The 22,689-nt window shown below is 37.2% G+C and overlaps 1 protein-coding gene and 1 long non-coding RNA gene across 2 annotated transcripts; both read right to left on the bottom strand.

Moving 5' to 3' along the window:
* Positions 1-1,395: 1,395 nt before the first annotated feature.
* LOC117302724 lies at positions 1,396-5,813 on the bottom strand. The gene is made up of 3 exons (XR_004520447.1): positions 5,403-5,813; positions 3,537-3,611; positions 1,396-1,875 (listed from the first exon to the last, which is right to left on the bottom strand). It is a non-coding gene; the product is annotated as an uncharacterized LOC117302724 (long non-coding RNA).
* Positions 5,814-7,815: 2,002 nt separating this feature from the next.
* Positions 7,816-21,518, bottom strand: LOC117302205 (ski oncogene-like). Its single transcript, XM_033786022.1, has 5 exons — positions 21,219-21,518; positions 15,849-15,932; positions 15,213-15,334; positions 14,552-14,772; positions 7,816-14,103 (listed from the first exon to the last, which is right to left on the bottom strand). Exons 1-5 carry the CDS (start codon positions 21,365-21,367, stop codon positions 13,678-13,680), a joined length of 1,002 nt encoding a protein of 333 aa, XP_033641913.1. The 5' UTR covers positions 21,368-21,518; the 3' UTR covers positions 7,816-13,677.
* Positions 21,519-22,689: the final 1,171 nt, after the last annotated feature.

Genomic DNA, 22,689 nt, shown 5'->3' with positions numbered 1-22,689 from the left:
TCCCCCTGGTGTATCTCCGCCATGTTGCCTCCTCGTCGTGGTCCGGGGTCCGTGGGCGTTCCTCTGGTGTCTCCATGTAGGTGTGGTGTCCTGGCCGGGGCTCGAACCCGCATCGATGTCTCCAGTGTAGTCCTCCGAAGCCGTCTCCCTATCCGCTAGGCTATGGCGTCTTCCGGGTTGGAGAAAAAAAATTTCGATGTGGTAAACATTAGAACGAAATTTGATGTACACATGTATTATACGCATAAATACAGGGTAGCGATTCAGTCGTAGAAAGTGCGCCCTCTTGTGGCAATATTAATTAATATGTAATTAATAGTGGCAAATCAATTAATATTGTCACAAGAGGGCGCGCTCTCTCTCAAGAAAATTCTTGAATCAAGACTACCAATCAATAGCCTACTCGGCCACATGGAAACATAAACTTGTTTGTCTGTTTTGTTTTTAATTAAAAAAACAAAACATTTTTTTTATTTTTTATAAAATTTGAATAAGCTAAGATTGCCATGTTTGTTTCGTTTTATGCAGTCAAATAAAGCTTTTTAAACAAGTAAATACAGGTTTGGCAACAAAATAATAATCAGACAAAAACAGGTTTAGATTAATAGTGTACCATTTTTATTTATTACAGTAATAATAATAATGAACAGTTTTAATATTGCACAAAATTACAATAAAGTCTCCATGCTATAACAGCAATTAACGTTAATCGTTCATTTTTAATTAAATCTAGAATTTCTATTATCAGCTTTTTACCAGTAAATTATTTACATCAAATAATACTAACCATTTCAAAGTCCTAAAACTGCGTTTGATTATAACTCAAGTTTGATATGGATAACTAAATAAGAAAAGTTTGATTACTTATTATTTAACACATGATCAAATAACACTTGTCTTCTCAAAAACCTGAGTACAATACTTTGTTTAAATTATCCATCAAGCTGAAAACACACACTCCTGGATTATGGATATTAATTTGTGAATTCTTTAAATTATCCATCAAGCTGAAAACAGACACTCCTGGATTATGGATATTAATTTGTGAATTCTTTAAATTATCCATCAAGCTGAAAACAGACACTCCTGGATTATGGATATTAATTTGTGAATTCTTTAATTATTATCCATCAAGCTGAAAACAATCACTCCTGGATTATGGATATTAATTTGTGAATTCTTTTGGAGTAATGTAGTTATTTCTCACTCAAATAATAAAAGTCATCAGACCTGAAGCCTTGTATTATGCATTGGAAGCACACTTAGTGCATGCAGCAATAGGTTTGTTTCTGTCATTATTTTTATTGCAACTTTGATGACTAATCGAGTACAAAAAAATTGTACAGATTTGTTACTTTATGCATAGTTGTGATACACCAAGTGAAAATACTGGTCTTTGACAAAACTGTGTCCAGTGCCTTAAATTGAACCATAATATTAAGTCTGAAATTGTTGTTGTTGTTTTTTAACTAAGATTCTCTTTACTACACAGTTTGCACACACAGATCTGTGTTAAACATTGTCAATGTGGGAATCAGCGACGTTGCTGTCCATTTCGGAACCAGATGTTGCTGTCCATTTAAGAATCCTTAAGAAGCTGTCCATGTACGAATCCAAATGTCACTGTCCATACGAATCAGCCGTTGCTGTCCATGTAAGAATCCAAACGTCGCTCTGTCCATAGGAATCAGCCGTTGCTGTCCATGTGGAATCCAAACGTTGCTGTCCATTTAGGAGTCAGATGTTGCTGTCTATGTAGGAATCAGATGTTGCTATCTGTAGAATTCCAAACGTAGCTGCCCCATGTAGGAATCAAATGCAGATGTCAACGTTGGAATCAAACATCACCGCCCATATAAGAATTGGATGTCTGACCTGCACACAAAAATGAAAACCACAAAAATAATGTAAATAAAATGTCATGAACGAAACTTTCCTGGGCGAATTGCATTTAGCCATTTTGAGATATGGTGGACACAAAACTACAACACTATAAAGGTTTGGGACACCCTAACCAAACAGTACACTCCTATCACATCCGCTATACCTCAAAAAGGCTTTAAATGACTGCTTACTGCAAATTCTGTGCTTCACTATTCTTCGCTTGCAGGCCCCAAATTCCCAGTGCTTACTGTGTAAGCGAAGAATGTCTAGTAATGTGGAGTACACAATCACACAAGGCAAGAGTCCCTTCTTTCCTGCTTCCGTAATCGCCAATTTTTCGCTTACGGTAAGCAGAGCCATGAAAATGGGCCCTGTATTGAGTGAAACCCCTTTTTCAATAATATTCACCATTAATAACTGCTAAACTGGTGTTCCAGTACTTAAAAAAATAGTTGTTTCTTAAAAAACTATGACAAGTTAGTCATAATCAAGCACATAAAAGTTAATCAAGCTGATCAATATACGATACCCTACGACAAACAATACATTTCTCAATGATAAATATTAATTTACAGTTTCAACTACAGCAAACGAATTTGACATTTTAACCAAAGTATTTATTTCCCAAAGTATAGGCCTATTTCAGTTGTGTAGGCCTATGCAGAAAATAATTATGTTTGTCATACTCATAAACTGCCAAAAATGTGTACAAAACCATGAGAAAAACAATATATGTTTCTTCAAGAGTAAATTGTTCAAATTGAACAAAACAGGGAAACAAAAACAAATTAAAAAGAAATTTGTGTTTCTCAGATGTATTCACTGTACACAAAAATTATGCAAAGGGTTTTGTTTTAAAGACAGTGGACACTATTGGTAAATAAATGTCAAAGATCAGTCTTCTCATAAAATAACAAACCTGTGAAAATTTGAGCTCAATCGGTCGTCGAAGTTGCGAAATAATAATGAAAGAAAAAATACCCATTGTCACATAAAGTTGCGTGCTTTCATATGCTTGATTTCAAGACCCCAAATTCTAAATCTGAGGTCTTGAGATCAAATTCGTGGAAAATTACTTCTTTCTCGAAAACTACGCTACTTCAGAGGTAGCTGTTTTTCACAACGTTTTATACCATCAACAGCTCCCCATTACTCGTTAACAAGTAAGGTTTTATGCTAATATTTATTTTTAGTAATTACCAATAGACTAGTGTCCACTGCCGTTAAACTTCACTTTTATCTTCTTCTTTTTTTTTTGGGGGGGGGGGGGGTGTTGAAAATTGGGTTTCAAATAGATCTGGAAATTTGGTTAAAGTTAGAAATTCGAGTTTTTAAGTTACATGCAGTATCACAACAAAACATTTTTGTCCAGGGATAAACACAGTTTGATGGGTAACCAGGGAACCAGTCGACCCCCGATAAAATTTATGTACAATGACCTTGGATAAATATTGGGAAAATTTAAGAATTTTGTGGTGATTGGTTTCAGCATTAAAAAAGTAACAATTGGATGAGAAAGATGCCTCAAGTGAAGATACAGTTGCCATAGTATAGGGTCAAGTGACTAATGGAAGATTGTCCTCCACGAACTCACAGCCAAGCAATAATGATCAGGATTTATGTACAATGTACTGGCATACATGTTTACTCACCATGTTTAAGATGTAATGAAGATGTTCCCACTGTAGCATGACGCTTGATTGACCTTGACCAGGAACAACAGCACACTATTAAACAAAAACATTGAGGTCAAATTATAAAGAAATCAACAGAGGAAAATCAGTAAATCAAGTGAAAGCCAATAAACATTTTTGTTGGATTTTTAAATAAAGATTGTTTTGGGAAAAAAACATCCCCAGCTTTACATGGTTGATTAAAGCAAAAAACAAATCATGTTTCTCCAAACACCTTTTAAAAATGTTTTAACAAAGCTGAACACAGTACTTCAGGAACACACAAAATGGATTGGTTTATGCCAAAGGAAGTGCTTTTGTTTATTTAAAAATAGTTTCTGTAATTTGAGGGAAAAAACATGTGTTTTTTAAAATCTATTATTATACACTTCAGTGTTAAACATTTCTGTTTCTCAAAACACCTGTTAAAGAAATTACATTTCTCAAAACCCCTGGATAAAGAATAAATTGTTTCTCAAAATATCTTTACAAAAATCTTGTTTCTCGAAACACCTTTTGATTTTTTTGTACAAAAGTTGAACAAAGAAATGTTTTTCTTCCTTCCAAATATTTCCCAAAACACCATTTAAAAAATAATAATCTGAAAACCCCCCAAAGTTTTTTTTTACAAAAGATGAACAAAGAACTTCCAACACAAAAAAGGACTGTTACAAAGAAAACAGTTTTCTTTCTTTTAACATAATTTCTGTAATTTGTGAAGAAAAAAAACATCCGTAGGTTAAAAAAACAAACTAATAATACACTTCACTGGAAATTGTTGTTTTTTCTCAAAACATCTTTACCACGTTTCTCACAACAATATAAGAAATAATTATGTTTCATGCAAGGGGTCTGTTCACGCCATTGGAGTAGAACGCCCTCTATAGAGGTCAAACGATCGTTGCTAATCATGACATTGGACTGTGATGGGCCGTGTACTTAAACAGCTGTTTGTGTTTATATTAAATAATCATGGAACATAAATAAAAAAAACACAGTATACAATAAGGCAAGAATCCAGGAAACAAATTCTTGCTTGGATCAATTGAAGAAGTTCTGCAGACAAGTAGAGAGGAAAATCAGGAAGGCTGTTAAAGGAACACATTGCCTTGGATCGATCGAGTTGGTCTTTGAAATGCGTTTGTAACCGTTTGTCTTAAAATGCAGGGTAGAAAGATGTTGTAAGAGTAGAATACAGTGATCCACACAAACATGCCTCGAAATTGCATGGTTTTCCTTTTACCTCTTTGTAACACGGTTGGCCATTTTAAGGAGTAAAATTGTTTACCCCATAAATGGCCGACCGTGTTAGTTTGCACAATAAAACAAATTCGAGGCAAGTTTGTGTGGACTATTGTATTCTAATTTTAAAACATCTTTCCAACCATATGCATTTTATGTTTAAAAAAAACGTTACAAACGCTTCTTATAGACCAACTCGTCCGATCCAAGGCAACATGTTCCTTTAATAGTATGACGTCACATTGGCAATAGTCTCAAATCAAACAACACAAAACATTTCTGGAACTTTCATCAAGACTAACAATCGGTAATCGATTGGGGTCTCCCCTCTTCAGATCAACAACAAAATTTTAGTAAGGGCTCAAGAAAAGGCAGAGGCACTTGACAAACAATTTTCACCGAAGTCATGTGCCAGCAGCCTTGCTTCACCTTTTTGGTTGAGTTTTAGAGATAAAGACTCTGACTCTGATTCTCAGAGTTAGCCCCACTTGTGTGGCCAAGGATAGCTGAATCCTTGGCCACACAAGTGGGGCTAAGTGATAAGTCAGAGTCTGACTAGAGTTGCCTTGGTTATCTAAAACATTTTAGTTAAGTGACAATTACCTTTGTTCCATCATGGAGAGGATCATACTATAGACATCTACATCTATCCAGCTACTTGTCAAAGCATGTCATTATGTGAGGACATGATGAAGTTACCAATGCCACCAAACCATCGTCGTCCTTCCTGCCGATACAGCATTCACTGGCAGCAGTAGTAGTACAGTAGTACACTCCATCATGTGTGCACGACGAAGGAAAAGAAGGTGTCACTAATCTTTCAGTTTTCACTACCACAGTCACCAAGGAGTGTATGCATGATTCTTAGCTTTGGAGTAATCCTCAAGACGTATGAAAAGCCACATTTTATAAGAAGAGTCCTTGTTGATATGGTTCAAACCAGACATTTTGTTGAATTACTCAGCTGTCATCGCTCGTCGAACGTAAACATTCCCTCCACAGCACGATGCATTATGTCATAGTTACCTACAATTGAACTAGAGAGGGCGCACTCTATACAAACAAACAAAACAAATCAGAAAGTTATTTATTTTTTGATACGTTAAGTAATGGAGCATGTTCTTTTCACAGTTATTGGTTGTTTCTTTAAACACCCACCTTTTGACCCACGTTGTCCTCCAATAGGGAGACAGGTCGTCTTGTCAATCGACTTGAACAACAAAAACAACTGTCTGTACGTTTAGAATTTAGCACAAAAAGGGAGGGGGAGGGGCGGGGGTGACAGAGTTTTTTATCTGAATGAGAAAGTCAAGTTGACCCACATTTCGCTCAAAATTACAAAGGTACAGTTCGTATAAATAAATTTGGGTCCTAACAGGAATCAGCGGTTCGAAAATCTGGGAATAATTATTCACTCGAGCCTTTGTGAAGTCTCAGCGGACGCTTGCTCTTAAGAAGCGTTCCCATCAGCTGCCGCCCGCGACGAGCCACCCCCGCCCCTCACATAACTCATTGCAACCAATTCCCAAAATGAGATCAAAGAAAAGTTTAAAGGCACTGGACGCCGTGAATATTGGTAATTACTCAACTTAATGGGTAACAAGAAAACGGAGAAACGGCTCCCTCTGAGGTAACGTCGTTTTGAAAAAGAGGTAACTTCTCAATCAAGTTTTCAAAGACCTTAGGCCTGAGGCATTTTTAGGCATCCGACGAGAGCACACTGTGCTATGCAACGAGGTTGTTTTTCCCGTCCAATTGAAGCTTTGATGGCCAATTGAGTCCTCATTTTGACAGGTTTGTGTTATGTAGGGATATACACCAATTAAGAATAGGGGTCTAATTGACTAAAGTTGTCCCCGAAATGTTGTACCCAATTGTAGCTGGATGAGCCCCCACCTATTGTAGCCATTTGTGGCCAGTGACATTATGCTCAACTCGTTTTTGTTTTTGCAACTAAAAAGATCTTTCGCGCGTAAGCTGTAATCGAATTAGTTTTGCATTGCGTGCATCACCTTTGACTTCGCATCATTTCACATGGCCTTTGTTGTTATGGAGATTCACAGTCAAATCTAACATGCATGTACATAACATAAACACCAATAGCTGTAAGAACAGGGGACCAGTCTACCAAAGCAATATCATCATCCGTCCATGTCGAAAAGGACGGAGCAATAATGGACTTGCTCAAGGACACAATATTAAGCAAGGCACCCTTGCTAAATTGCTCTCGTGTGGAAGGGGCTAAAGTAAGAATGCCTTGCAAGAGCTTCATGTGTATGAGTCATTGGTGTTGATCAGAGCCAGGAAACGAAGCTTAGGGGAGGAGCTTAGACCCCCCCCTCCCCCAACAAGAAGATTGATATGGGAAGCCTCGAGCTGACAAGATTCTGGATAACTACCCAGGGTGGACTTCATAAAGAGTTACTCGTCCTAACTAGGACTTTTAATATCTCCTAGGACTAATCCTAAGTTAGGTTTTTGTTGCTAAACCTTGCATTTCTTTTACTAAAAATCTTAAGCGATAAGCCTTAGCCTTGGAGCTTTGCCTCAAAAAATAAATAAAAGAAATGCCAACTTTCACTAAAAATGCTGGCTTTACCCCTTGTAATTTTTTACAAAATTCATAGAAAATGCTGGCTTTACCCCTTGTAATCTTTTGCAAAATTTCTTACAAATGCTGCGAGTGTGTGTTAAATGAAAAGTGTGCTTACTATTGTCTAGACCAGAGTTTTCGCGTTACAAGCAATAAAATGTCACACAAAGTGTTCCCCATCACCTTAGAACTTAACTTGATGGATAAGACACATGCCAATGTGAGACCAGATTTCATATTTTCCCTGAGGTAGCGTGACATACGATTTTATTGGTTGACTTTCATCAATACAGACCTGCGCTTCCAATATTCTGTGCGCAGACAGCATTGGTTTTCATACATTGTTTTAAGTGCAGCATTACCCATATCTTTATATTTAATTCACTTTACTCTTTATAGCAAAACAACAAAAATACATGTCCATGTGATATGATTTTGTCCCTTTTGGCTTTAATTTCAGTTCAATTCTTCAGTCAGGTTTCTTATGACAATTCCATTATCGTAATGGGCGAGTGTAACAGTTAGATTCCTATACAAAAAGATTTGCTCAGTATAAATTGATTACCAGCCAAACTACTCATCTTATTCATATTGTTTTGACTGGTGCCCTGATGTTACATTAGTAAGCAAAGAAAAAACTTGCTGAAAAGTTTGGACGAAAATTGAGCCCATCTCTATTCTCAGTTACAAGAATTACTGTGATACTTTGTGAGAATATTACTTCTGGCTCGCACAATGTCTAAATTTCTGCTTAGCATGTAAAAGAGCAAATTTAATCTTCAGAATCAACGTTAAATTAACCCATACAACAGACTTAACAGTGATTTTAGGTTTAAAATGGTTCATGGAAAATAATACAAGCACATTATACGTATGGAGATAACCTATATCTTTTACTCGTTATAATATTAATATAATAATTAATATATACAAATGAAATCTTAATTTGCTTTTAATATAACATATTTCTGTAAGAATAGCCAAGTAGGTAAGTATACACAAGTTTTACACAAAAAAGCAGAACTTCAAATATGACAAACAGAAACAAAAATTAATCCGTTTTGAAAGTTTGTCGAGACTTTTCGAATAAGTCAGAGACACACAGCATGACACAAGAAATTATCATTTTTTGAATTGCTGAGTGCCAACACCCCCCCCCCACTCCAAACATTTTGTACAAACACGAAACGACCATCCCTTAAACATTTTGATTTTTCTCAGTGTGCCATTTCATTATAATACAATTCATTTATAATCGTGCCCAACTTTCAAAAATAAAATGAAAATAAAAAACAAAACAACCCAAAACAGGCATGCATATTATATTAAAACCGGAGCTGTACAAAGTATATACAGTCTGTTACACACATTGGTTGCAATGGAAAACAATCAAATTAGAATAAAACATAAACCCTCTATTTGAATATCCGACTCTCGTTACTAAGATTTGCCCCAGAAAAAAAATGCTCTTTAGGTAAATGTTTGTTTGTTTTTGAACCCCGACAAAAATTGTCCTTCAGAGATGCCAGAAAAAAAACCTGTGACCAGTAACCATTTAAGTTATTGAAATATTTAAAAAAAACTGTTTTTGGGAAGCGAGTAAAAGCAAGTCCAAACTTAGCGTTTTCCTCTTTTAGTTTGATCTTGCAAGTCCAAACTTAGCGTTTTCCTCTTTTAGTTTGATCTTGCAAGTCCAAACTTAGCGTTTTCCTCTTTTAGTTTGATCTTGCAAGTCCAAACTTAGCGTTTTCCTCTTTTAGTTTGATCTTGCAAGTCCAAACTTAGCGTTTTCCTCTTTTAGTTTGATCTTGCAAGTCCAAACTTAGCGTTTTCCTCTTTTAGTTTGATCTTGCAAGTCCAAACTTAGCGTTTTCCTCTTTTTTTCTTGCGATTCCAATGACCGATTGACCTTAAGTTTCCACATAATTGTTAATCCATGTTTCAGTATCTGTTTGGTCACATCAAGAATGGATACTGTTTTTTTTGTAACAAATACCAATTTAACAAATGTGCTTCAAAGCTCATTTTAATAATTTCATTCAAATTTGGTTCCCTGGCTTTTCATATGCATGGTATTCACCATGAACAGTTCATCCGTTGCAATACAGTAGATGCGTGAACATGATTAGTGTCAAGCAAATCATAAAAAAATGGTTGCTAAGTAGTTGCTAGGCAAACACCAACGCAGTGGATTTTGTGGTCATATTCACGGGCATGTTTTTTTTTGCTATGATATTACCATTCTAAGTATTATTCGTGGAACAATGCACCATCTAACAATGCTTGCACTGACGAATTACAGATCACAGTAAACATAGATTAGATCAAACACAACAGAGTCATTCCCACACCCTTTTCCAGCAATGCCATCTTTAACATCACCCCCAAAATATACAGTCAGTGTAAAAAAAAAAAAGGGAAAAAAAAAGGAAAAACACAGCAACAACGCTGTCTTTTTACGATATACATTTTGTTAACCCTTTTTAACATTGAAACAAATTGAATTTGTATGACACAAATTTCACATAAAGAACACAACAAAATTATATATCGTTATTATATATTATTAAGTAAAGCTGCGAAGGTGTGTATTTTTCACTTGAACAAATGTTTTGTTTTTCTCCATTCATTGCATATCGTGAAAAAGGACAGAGCAAGGGAGGGAGAAGTATGGACTGCGCAAGTCTAATGTGGAACCCAACATTGGGACTAACTAAAGTTCGCGAGTTTGTTTCCTTCACATTATTATTAAAGACAGGGTATACGTTTGGTAATTGTCAAAGACAAAAAAAAAAAAGAAAAAAAAAAAAAAACCAACATTGTTGCGTAGAATGTTGTGCTTTGAGATTCCCGAGAAAGGCTTCAGGCCTTTCCTTAGATTCAAGTCTTGGGGGTGGACATTACCTTTCTCTAAAACTACATTACTTCAAAGGCTATTAATAGCTCTCAAGTGCTCTTTACCAAGTGAGTTTTTATGCTCATACTTTGTGGAGTAAAAACCAAAAGTACACCCTGTCTTTAAAGTCACTTTATCATCATTGCTGCTTCCTTAAGATGGGACGTAAAGACGTAGTGTCTTGTGTAATGCACTCATCAAAAAGAGAAGGGCTTCTCCCTGTCTTTGATGGGATGCAACTTAGGCCACAGCACCTTGCAATACATGGTACTATGTCAAGAAAAAAGGTATCATACTTCAAAAACATAGCTCCACATACCTCGCAAGATAAATTATAATAATGTTGGAGCGCCATGAGTTTGACAGATTAGAGCGCTACATAAATAAGAAGTTGTGTTATTTTACTAAATGTTTGTCAAGTAAAGCGTACATTTTTCCAGACACTCAATGCTCAGTCTTAATACTAGCGTACATTGGTTTGGATTTCAAGAAAGGAAAAGGTTGGGACAGAGAGACCTGGCACACAGAAAACATTTGAATTTTAACTAAAATCACCAACACGATTATCGATCAGTTGTCCGTCATGAATATGTTACAATAATGAAGCTTATAATCACTGGATTCATTATTGATCGATTTGACTGTTTACATTGATAACCAGTGCAGCATATTGGTTTGGGGGACCTCTCCAATTCAACTTAAAACAATTGGCAACCTCACATTTGTAAAACAGATCTATGCAAAATACATGCTAGTCACTAATTTTGATACTCATTCATATTCAAATTTGATGCTAATAATATGCAAATTACATGCAGATGTTGCCATATTGTTGTTGTTTACACACTTGCAATCCTCCATTGCAAGAATGAGAGCAAGCTTTAAATGTTTACTTTTAACATTCAACAGAAAATACAGATTTGTCAAGATTTGAGGTTATACATGATTTTTGGAGTTTAAATTAGTCCCGGAATTTCTAGCTTTTAATGCAGCTCCTTTATAATAAATGCAAATAATTTTAATACAATATTTTGAGCCATTACTGTTACATTAAAAAATAATACTACTACTTAATATATGAACTTAGATTTGTTGCGTGTGGCTTTGTGGTATTTATTTCAGTAAATTTTGCGCCATTAATAATCCACAGCCGTACAAGAAATAAAAGCTACGTTACCGCTCAATATTCGTTTATATTTTATTAATTACCAGTATAATGAGATAAACGAATAAGGCAAGGTAGCAACTCTACAGTGTTAGCGTTGAATATAATCTCTCGTAAACATATAAATCAGTCGCAGATTTCTGCTAAATTATTTATACTAGTTTGATACCCGTGCTTTAAAAAAAGAAAGAAGAAAAAAGAATTGATTTTGTTTTTCTCGTTTTGACTCTTGAAATTGATGTTGGCCAGGATCCAAGATTATAAAAATAAAATAAAATGCATGGTTGCCACGGCAACGGAGTATTATCTAATCTGAAAGAGGAGTCTATTGTGCAGGTTAACGCCAATTTGGTTCTTAAGATTGCATCAAGTGCAGTCGGATTTTGCAAATGTTGCAAATGACGTCTGTAAGAATTAACATATTTTTTTCTTTCTCTCCACAATTTCTAAGTTCGTGGAATTAAATAACCTGTACCTGTGTTATCTCTTTCAATTGTATGTTAGTCAATACTACAGAGGGGGATGAGATTGTTATTGTTGTTGTTGTTGTTTTTTATGACAAACAACTCTTGGACCCTGAACCATGTCAATACTACAAGAACCTGAAATGCATTTAAAAAAAAACAGTTGTAAAAAAAGAAAATCAAAATGCAATACACATACTCTAAAAAATAAAATTACATAAAATTTGTTGAATGATAATAAATTTCTGCTTGTAAAAAAACAGTAGGGCACTGGATTAAGCTCAAGGGTGATTTTCGGCTGTATATTGTAATTTCTCTAAAGTATTTATTCACAAATTAAACACCCCTGAAAACGGAATACAGTGTCCTACTGTTTGCATGTCATTATAGATAAACTGGAACATACCATTATGTTCAGAAGGTAATTAAAGCTGTACAAAGAAAGTCAAAAGTTATTATTAGTAAGCAAATATACATGTTAATGCTTAATAAAAAAAGGTAAGCATTGTAAGTTTTGCCGAATGCAGCATCTTTTTTTCAATTCCAATCCCTAATACACATTGAAGGCACCACACTATTTGAATATACACGCTGTTTTGTTAATAGCGAAACTTTCAAATTAAAAACTAGCCACCAGCCAGGTCAAAGGTCACAACCTTACCCGCAGTCTTTCAAGCGTCAACTAAGGGTAATTTACACATGTACACTTACATTAAAATACGTTATTTTTATCTTATATCAACAACTAGCATTACGCAACCATCTCATTATACGAACAATACTTACTGGCCAATTTACAAGTTTAACGACATCATCTACGTGTTCACTGACAAAGGGGGGGTCGGTCCAATTTAAAGCAACACATTACTTAGGATCGTGTAGTTCAGATTATACATATGTTTCACGTGACCACATCTGCCTTTTTCTGTGGATTTTCACCACCCATAGTGTGGGCAAGTTCGCAATCCATCACAAGAAAGGGAAAAACCCCGAACACCAAAACACCAACTGAACAGGTTTCACCCTTGTACAAAGTAAAAACCCAACAACACTTCGCTTCCGCCGAGCAAAAAAATATATCAACTCTTTTCACACCAGTTTGTTTTATTACAATACAGAAACGCAGCACTCTTTAAATGGCAGAAATGCAATCTCAACCGTGGTATAACAATATAAAGCATTTCTTCATTTCAAACAAGCATCTTCTTTTTTCTTTTTATTCAATATGCAAAATGAGGTAGTTTTAATTTTTCGGAAGTTAGCAATCGGTTCGACAAAAAATTTACACACTGTCCGTAAGGCTAAGAAATTTGCTACATGCTACGAAACGTTTGCTCCATTAATTGTGCACACAGAATCTTTAACTCGGCACACAATGATAGTTGTATTACATTTTTTTTTTACGATTCCTATTTTAATTATTTTGAATCCACGACACAGATGCGTCCCGTTACTTTGCACATTTGTACCCCACAGAGCCACATTTCCCTCTTTTGCCTTTAAACCATTTTTAAGTTTCCACAACAGCCATCTTTCTGCATATTTATAAGGAAACACTGCAGGTAAATTTTTGTTACTTTTGTTTTTGTTTGATTTAATATCTACATCTGATCCCGAACCCCACTTCAGCTGAAGTTTCCCACCACTGGTAGCAGAACAGCCATTGAAATCGCCACAATGATCGAGTGTGTTGTCTAACAAATATTCTTAGCCTTTGCCAATGTATTTTCATCATTAAATTTTGTTTATCTTTTATTTCTTTAAGTATGGACAGGTGTTTTCGGACTTCCGAGACAATTTCCTGGTTCGAGACCACCCTCTGTAGAATCTTTCTCTACTTTAACTTTCCCGGTACCCTCGACCCTCTTTTGTCCCGCCTCTCCAGCATTCCTCTCCGCCAGACATTTCATCAGTTGCTCCTTCTCACCTTCAACAGCATCCAGCCTCTCCCTCATGTAATCGTTCTCGGCCCTGAGCCGAGCCCGCTCCTTACCGGCGTCCTGGGGACCTTTGCGATTCCGAAGCATCTCTACCTCGTTCTTGAGGTGCTGTTTAGAGTCGTTGAGCTCCCGCAGTTTGCGTTCGTAGTCTGTGCGCAGTCGCTCGTTCTCCTTCCTCAGGTTGCGTTTGGTCTCAGCTGCTTCTCGCAACTTCTCTTTCTTAGTGGTTCGGACAAACTCTAATTCCTGTTGATGAGATAACAAAATAAATATTTAATTATTGTTATTCTAGTTATCATTTTCTTCTTGCATCTCTCGAGAACAAAAGTTACCAAATTTCCAGAGTAGGGCCTACTGTGAATCAGCCATTCTCTAGAGGTCTAATCCACTTCCATCAGCCAAGGGATACAATTTGGAGGTTTAAACGAAGCAGGTTGTGATGATATGATCTAAAGAATCCCTTAAGTTTACATGTATTAGCCATGATAGTTCGTCCTTTGGATGGGAAGTACATGTAAAGCAGTTGGTCCAGTGTGCTGTGTAACGCACTTAAAATAAGCGTATTTATATTAGCGCTGCCATATTGCACCGCAGCATAAATTGAGCAGGTCTCATGATTCCAATGTAGCCCCACATACCTTGCAGGAAAGTACTGTAGCTGTATATAAGTGCTATATGAACTCTAACTACATACCTGCTGCAAGTCTTTCTTGGCCACCAATGCATTCTGGAGTCTCTCCTCCTGTCTCATACGGATCCTGGCCAGCTCGTGGAGAAGCTTCTCGCGGCCGGCTCTCGTCTCCACAACGTCACCCTCTAGCATCGAGCGCACCATCTCAATCTCTTGCTCTATCGAGGTGTCTATGGTCACGTCTTCATCTCGCCGTCTCTTGTTTGTCGGACTGTCTGGCGATTCTTAACACACAAATAAAAGATCGGGAATCGTTTGATACTTTGCTTGGTAGAGATGTGACTTTCAGGTTTCTGAGTTGCCATGTACAGGCCTTGAATAACCCACGAAACCCAGACGTGGGCACCCTGTGCTTTTGCTTTCCTTTGAAAAGTTCCAAAACAAACTGATGTTTTCCTCATAGAATTGCCCCTCACCAAAGGAAAATTGCTGTGCGGCTTCAAGAGCAAAGTTCATTTAGTATGATTTGGGGGAAAATGCAACATAAATGACCTTGCCAGAGTGACAGTCAGGTTTTGAAACAGGGGATGTTGGGGGTAGACTAAGGGGATGTTGGGGGTAGACTAAGGGGATGTTGGGGGTAGACTAAGGGGATTTTAGGGTAGACTAACAGGAATGTTGGGGGAAGACTAAGGGGATGTTGAGGGGTAGACTAAGCGCTTACCTGGTGACCTATCTCTGGATTCCGAGCTTGAATCTTTGGAATCAGTTCCATCGCTCTTCAGTGGGGTTTCTGGCTTGCTTGGAGGTGCCAACGTAACATTGGGGGCGTAGTGACTGTCGAAACTACAACACAAAACAACAAATAGGTTTAAAATTGGGCGTCCAATGTGGGAACCAATTCTTGAGACAGTTTTAGCTTTGCTTAAATTGCACTGGATGGACCAAGTTTGCCTCATATCATGAGGAAAAAGTGACCAAGCTTTTGTTAAAGTGACTGCACACGGACCTGGTTTCAATAGTTTGATGTGTCCTTGAAACTTTTACGACAATATAATTTACTTCTGAAAAACAATCAGACATCAGTGACACATCCTTCAATCTTTTCAGCATGAATTTTACTGGGCCTGCGGCAAACATTTGTACAATGCGTCTTGAGAATCAAAAAGTCGCAACTAGTGTTTTAGTCACAACTCTGTGAGGTGCGACTGGTCGAGTAATAAGTTTCACTAGTTGCCCAGGCCTAGTATACAGTAGGTGAATAATGTCACCAGTGCTACTGGTTTAAATTCTGAGTATTGCTGTGAGGAGGTTGGAATGGCGAAATTGGGAGTTTAAAGAAGGGTGTGGTTTGACTTACTTGGAGGCGGCAGTGTGAGGCACAACCCGTTCTGGATTCAGCAAGACAGGTGGACCCATACTGAGGTAGGTCGGGATCCCACGACTACAAGAAAGAAAGACAAGAAAAAGGAAAACAATTCAATTAATTTGTATAATTCATTGCAATTTCATAAAGAACTGATCACTAACTGCGAAAACGCAGTAAAATCTAGCACAAAGCTTGTACTATTATTTGGAGTTGAAGATATTTAATATGCATCTAAAAACACACAAGTTTGTGAAACAAGGATTTTTCTTCATTATTCTACTTCCAACTTTGATGACCAATTGAGTTCAAATTTTCACAGGTTTGTTATTTTATGCATATTTTGGGATACACCAAGTGCGAAGACTGGTCTTTGATAATTACCAAAGGTGTCCAGTGCCTTCAAACACTGCTTATTTCTTTACCCAACAAAAATTAAGTGAACCACCAGTCACAACAACGTTAACTTAATGTAATTTTGGCTGATAACCTGTTTCTGTTAAGCAAAACATGTCAGTGCTTAGCAAGGTTTTTTACTTGGGCTTCATGAAATTTGACCTGGATGGCAGCGCTGTCTAATATTGGTATGTACTTAACCTTTATACAAAGAGCAAATATAAGTATACAACATGTTTAACAAATATTGTTGTAAACTTAACCCATATAATTCATATTGCATACATGTACACTATATTTGTTGAATATATTCTCTACATATTTCCCTAACCATGCAGACACGCAAAGTCAGCCACCATGTGGTGGGAAATAAACTGCAACAGCTTGCCTGCAGGGCTGAGTCCAACAAAATGGTATTGACACAAGCGAGTCCGAGAGGAAATTTGCATGACAAGAGCACAGCCAACCATTGGGTTGAGTTAAGGTGTTGGATTAGTCTGGTCTACAGTGATGTACGTCAATGGTTAAAGCTTGCTGAACAGATGGTCTGGGTCACGATCAAGGACACGAGTGCCAGACAAGAGGTATGGGTCATCGTTTGAGCGCAGAGTAAATATCTAGTTATGTAAACAAGGCGGCCGTTACATTAGTTGTTAAGGGCAGAGCAGTGTTGTTCCCTAGGCGAGACATTTTATCAGGGACAAATTGTATTTCTGCTAGAACGTTTTCAAATGGCACCAAGACATATGCAGCCCTGATACTTCATAGTGCACTGTACATGTGAGGGCATCACAGTTTTTACTTTGGTAAAAGCATAGAGTATGGTAAAAGACACCTAAATAACTGAACTTTCCGTTTCTACTAGAACATTTCAAAGGATACCAAGGAAATAAAGGCCCAATACTTTATAATTCCTTGTAGGGCATGGCAGTTTTTTCCTTATAAATGTAAAAGGCACCTAAATAACAGATATTTCCATTTCTACTAGGACATTTCAAAGGGCACCAGGGCAATGAAGGCCCAATACTTAATAACCCCTTGTTGGGAAAGACCACCTTTCCTTTCAATAAAATCACCTCAACCAGGGACAAATTTAAGTTTCCACTAGAACATTTCACAACGGGCAACACAGTAATGTACAAGTAACCCCTATACTTCATGATTCATTGTAGGGCAAGGCAGTTATTCCTTTTGTAAAAGACACATTATTGAGAAGATATTAATTTCTACTAGAACATTTCACAGGGCAACTTTAAACTTTAGTACTTAAAAGTTCAATCTATGGTCTCCCAATGGCAATTTGACCTTGTTTGACCTGTACCACCTCTGAGGTCATGTCTATGATAGAAATCTACCTCCATGCTAAAAGCCAATCAGTTCATGGGAAGCAGACAACAAGTACCAGCAATAACTTCTCTGACCTTAGACATTGGAAGTCAATATTTGCAAAGTCCAGTTTGTCTACAGCCGAGTCTATCTAAAGTCACATTAAATGGATTCTAGTCACAGCCCTTTGGAAGAGTGTAAATAAATCAAACCTTTGGCATGGGGCTACATGTAGGTTTTTGGTTAAAAATAGCCGGACTTCAAGTGGTGATTTGCTGGTTATAGATTTCAATACTGTCTGGTGAAAACCAATTTCAAAAACATAATTTTAATATCCACTATTCTAAATGGCCCGTGCATGCTTATAGTAAGTATGTGCACATACATGAGCATGACATGTACAAGTACATACATAAATCATGTAAAACAAATACCTGGTATAAGCCTTTGGAACGCTTTACCTAATAACATCAGGCGCTGTAGTTCTCTTCCATTGTTTAAAAACTTGCTTAAAACTCATTTATTTAAATCCTCTTACACTTAGCTCATTACATGTCTTGACAGTAGATTATTCATTATATAATTTTGTATTATGTTCTACATTTCTTTTCTGTTGTATGTATTGTTTTTTAGTTCTGAACCTGGGAATAGGGTCTTGTACACTAGATAGATGGCGCATTATAAATGCATTATTATTATTATTATTATTATTATACTTCTACAATGCCTAATTAACATTATGCATTTTATACACACATATTATGTACAGTGCATTTAATCAGTGTACTGTGCCTACATGCACTGTGCTGTGTCTGTATTTAATGTGCAAATCGAGAAAGTGATTTTCATGCTGGGCATTACAAATAAAAAAGTCTAATCTAATGCAATAAATTGCCCACAATAACAATAATCCATTCTTATATTATAGCACTACTCACACACCAGAAGGGCGTGTCAAAGAAGTGCTCATTAAATTTGTCTACAGTGTATGTTTATAAAGCTATGCTTTTCTTCTCTTTAATGTCTTTGATTCTTACTCCATTTTGTTCTTATCACAAAACAAAGCAAGATGTTGAACTTTCATTTTTGATTTGGCTTGCAACAAATCAGGGTTCATATAAAATCAAAAATTTCCATTGATTTGATTGCCATTCATTTTCTGGGTCGTTACAAACAGACCCTTTAATGAGTAAAGAATGATAGATAAGTTTCCTTTCCTTCAGTCAGCGGTACTTGAAACCAACAATGTAAAACTAGCATTTTGTTATGTCAAGAAATATGTCTCATAAAAAATCCCTCAGTGGGCCGACAGATCGCTATTTTACTTTCATTTAGCGTGAGAACTTCCCTATTATCATTTCCAGAAAAGATATTCCCTCTGGCCGAACAAATAAAAAATGATGTTTCATGTCCCCACCCACTTCCTTTAGAGAGGCCACAAACAAAAATTACATTTTAACAATCTGGAAGGAAAAAAAAGGGGAAAACAAAAAAAATCAAAAATGAGCTCAGCTTTTGTCTTAAAAATGTGTCAAGTGGCCATTTTTGAAACAAAAAAGAAGACACAAAAAGAAAACCTTATATTTTTTCAAAAAGCCAGGATGCTAAACAAGTTTTCTTTTTTATTTGGCCTTACAGCTGATAGATATAAAACAATAAAAATGAAAGCAACCAAAGACAAAAGATTATATTTTTTGCCCACCCAATAAACCAAGACAGGAAAACCGCAGTGGCCTACTTGAATAACACATCATGTGAAGGGAAAAAAAGAAAAAAAAAAAAAGGGAAAAAAACAGTGAAGAAAAAAATCTTTGTGGTCACATATTTGTAGGGGTCAGATGTCTGTGGGACCAATTATCTATGATCTGCTTCGTCTGGACTAAACTGAACCAGCGATGGGATCTCCCACTACTGATGCTAGCATGGCCAGTAACAATAAACCTCTAGGTTTCTGTGTCAATAGGTGCAGTGTCAGCTAAACTTCAACTCTTGGGGGTCAATGATGGGTTGATTCGCTCAGTTCAGTATTTCATTATTTTAAGGCACTGGACACTATTGGCAATTGCCACTGAACTCTGAAATCCAATTATTGTTGAAGAGAATGCTCAAATCCACAATTATAATAAGGGGCCATGCAGAATAAATGATGGTTTAAAAATGTGATCTCTTTTTATGAAAAGTTTGGTCAACGCAAGACCTCTCAGCTGCTAGCTGTACATTAGCGCGTACAAACATGTGAGTTCACATGATTGTCCTCACCTAAAGGAATTTACTTCAAAATAAATATTTGTTGAAACTCCTATCGACATGAAGTTTCATCTTTGATAGGGCAAGACTGTTTTCATTTTGCAAAGGGCACTTCCATTACACAATCTTACAATCTTCGGGAAACTTTTGATGGGGCACCAAGGCCAAGGCCAATCACAAATGTAGGCCGTAGCCACCAGGGCCTGCGGGTAATTTCCAGGCCTGCTCTAACAAATAAAAATTGAGTTTACCTCAAAATAATGTGCGATTTTGATAGCACTGTTCGTGTACAATGTTGTACTCCTGATGGTTCATTTTACATCCTGTGCGTGGGCGTGCATGGGGGGGGTCATAGGCCCTAGAAGCCTATGACCTTCAGCGGTCTCAACAGATGTAAAGAATTGGAACACCGCTGAGAAACATGTACCACAAACCCTGCACAACATTATTATCTAAGCTTCTTCATTTTGAGGTTACATGAGTGTTCCACTTCAGTCATCTGCTTTTGACATTTTCAGCGCCGCTGGCAAACGTGACAATTAACCAATGTTCCTTATCCACCATCCATTTTGGCGCCAGTCCAAGATTCTCGAGGGGGTAAATCAGATGTAACATTTATTATGTCCTTGATCAATAAAGAGGTGAAGAAATTTTTTTCTTGAACTAGTTCGTTGGCCTTTATCTATGTACAGTATGCGCTCTTGACACTCAATGTGTGTGAGGACTTCACAGCATGATGGGAAAGGAGTTTGTTCTTAAAGGGAAGGTAGACCCTATAAGTTTAGAAACTATTGGTTAGAAGCCTAACGCAGCTTCAGAAAGTAAAAGCATTTTTGAGAAACATTTCACTTCGAAGTAGTGCAGCTATCATGTTAAAACATATCGGTTTGTATGTGCCCAAAGTTGATACTGGAAAGCATTACAGCTATTAAGAAAAGGTTATCCTCTGTGGGATTATTTTGTTTGCATGGACCATGGACGTATTTGCATCTGAGAAGCATTACCGCTTTGGACGTATTTGCATCTGAGAAGCATTCCCGCTGTAACACTTTTCAGATTGTGCATTCCTATCTGGGACTATTCTTCCGAGGTGGCCCCTATATGGGCATATTCAGTCTTGGTGCCCCTTCAAAAGTTTCCCACAGCCTATAAGATTTTCAAGTAGAAGTGCCGCTGGCAAAATAAAAACGCCCTTGCTCTCTCCTCAAAGATTCAATTCCAGGCAAGATAAACCTATCCTGATAATAAAGTGATGAATCCATAACTCAACAACACCTAGAGGTGGACTATGAAAGTTAAGCGGGGCTGAGTTTATGCATTATTCAACAGGACAGACATGATCACAAGAGGGAGCTGTTTTAAGCACGCTGACACAGGGGTGTGCGCAATACCCACCTATCTCTGACCAGGACCGTTCCATGCTCGGGTAGCCCCTTGTTGTCCTTGCCCAATGCCGATGGTGACCATGGCCGGAATGCAGACGGTCGTTGCAGGGACAGCCCATCCGCTGACCACGCTGACGTGACAATGGCGTCTTTGGACATAAGATGTTCATCTTCCAATTTGATCTTCTTCGGGTTGCTGTTTTCATCGATAGCCTGGAATGAACGAAGAAAAAATAAATACAAAATTAAAAATTAATATCTCAATGTTTGGCTGTACAACTAAAGGGTTTTGATATCTTTTGTAGGTAAGGTTTTTGGCCATGTACGAATCCCTACTCACTGTGAATAAAGATGTTTGTAATGTAATTTACATGTTAAAGTTTCAGCTTCATTAGTCGTCAAAGTTTTCGAAAAAAAAAAAAAAAAACACAGGGCAATGTTTTTTTAGCAGAGCTGCAAAAAAACGTTTTACTAATTTTTCAAAAACTACAACACCTCAGCGAGTTATATATTAAGGGAAGCTTTTTTTACCGTCATTATATTACATCATGTAGGCCTCAGTTTAATGTGTTTTGTATCAGACAAAAAGTAACCTTGAAACCCTCTAAAGGCAGAATCTTTGGACCCTTCCTGCAAATAATATACCTCTTCTGCCAAACCTATTTTATAACCATCACTAAACTCATCTCGTCAAGGCCAGCGCCAATTTCCTTCTGCTATTTGAACCATTTCTCTTTATTTCCACCATCTATTGTCCTCTACTTTATCTCAAGGTCCTTTCTAAAGGGTTTAATAAATTTGAAGAGGGGGGGGGGAGGCAGTGGCAACACCAGGGATAGTCACTGTGCTACCCAAGCTAGCCTGGATGGCCTAGATATGTAATAGTTATTAATGACATGTCAGATCAAAATTGAAAAAAGACAGCAGCACAGGCTTCAGTAGTAAACACATTCCAGTGGCCAATTTCAAGAGCTGGTTATGTCAGGCGTTCTGCAATAACGCAGTAATGTTATTGCTTGACTTCATCCAATGTTTATATCCAATGGATCTCAATTCGTAACGATTGATCAAAGTGAACAAAATAAACACGGCAAGCCTACGTCACGCGGCGGCCATGTTTGTCTGGTTCCCTCAACCCACACTAACAAATACAGTCAGGATTCTCATGTTATAATCAAGGCACCATGCTATTTCCCTCCATGCCCCAATTTCATTGACTAGAAATGTTGAACTTGAGGAACCCTCCAAAATAGTACAACAGCTAAATTTAAACTAAGAGCATGCTTCTAAAAACCCAGCGACCCGGAACAAATAAACTCTCAGTTCAAAAGACCAACAATGACTTTCCCTTGACTTCAAAAGCAGCATCTGCTCTCTACACTGCATTCAGCTGACTCCCGGTCCCTAATAAACTGCAGGTGCCTGGATTCATGGAATTACAGCTGGCCAAGTAAATAATTGTACAAGTACAGTGTAGGCGG

This window comes from Asterias rubens, chromosome 18, assembly GCF_902459465.1.
Source record: "Asterias rubens chromosome 18, eAstRub1.3, whole genome shotgun sequence".
NCBI classification, from domain to species: domain Eukaryota; kingdom Metazoa; phylum Echinodermata; class Asteroidea; order Forcipulatida; family Asteriidae; genus Asterias; species Asterias rubens.
The sequence above is the reverse complement of the archived record's forward strand: the minus strand, read 5'-3'. Positions and strand labels throughout refer to the sequence as shown.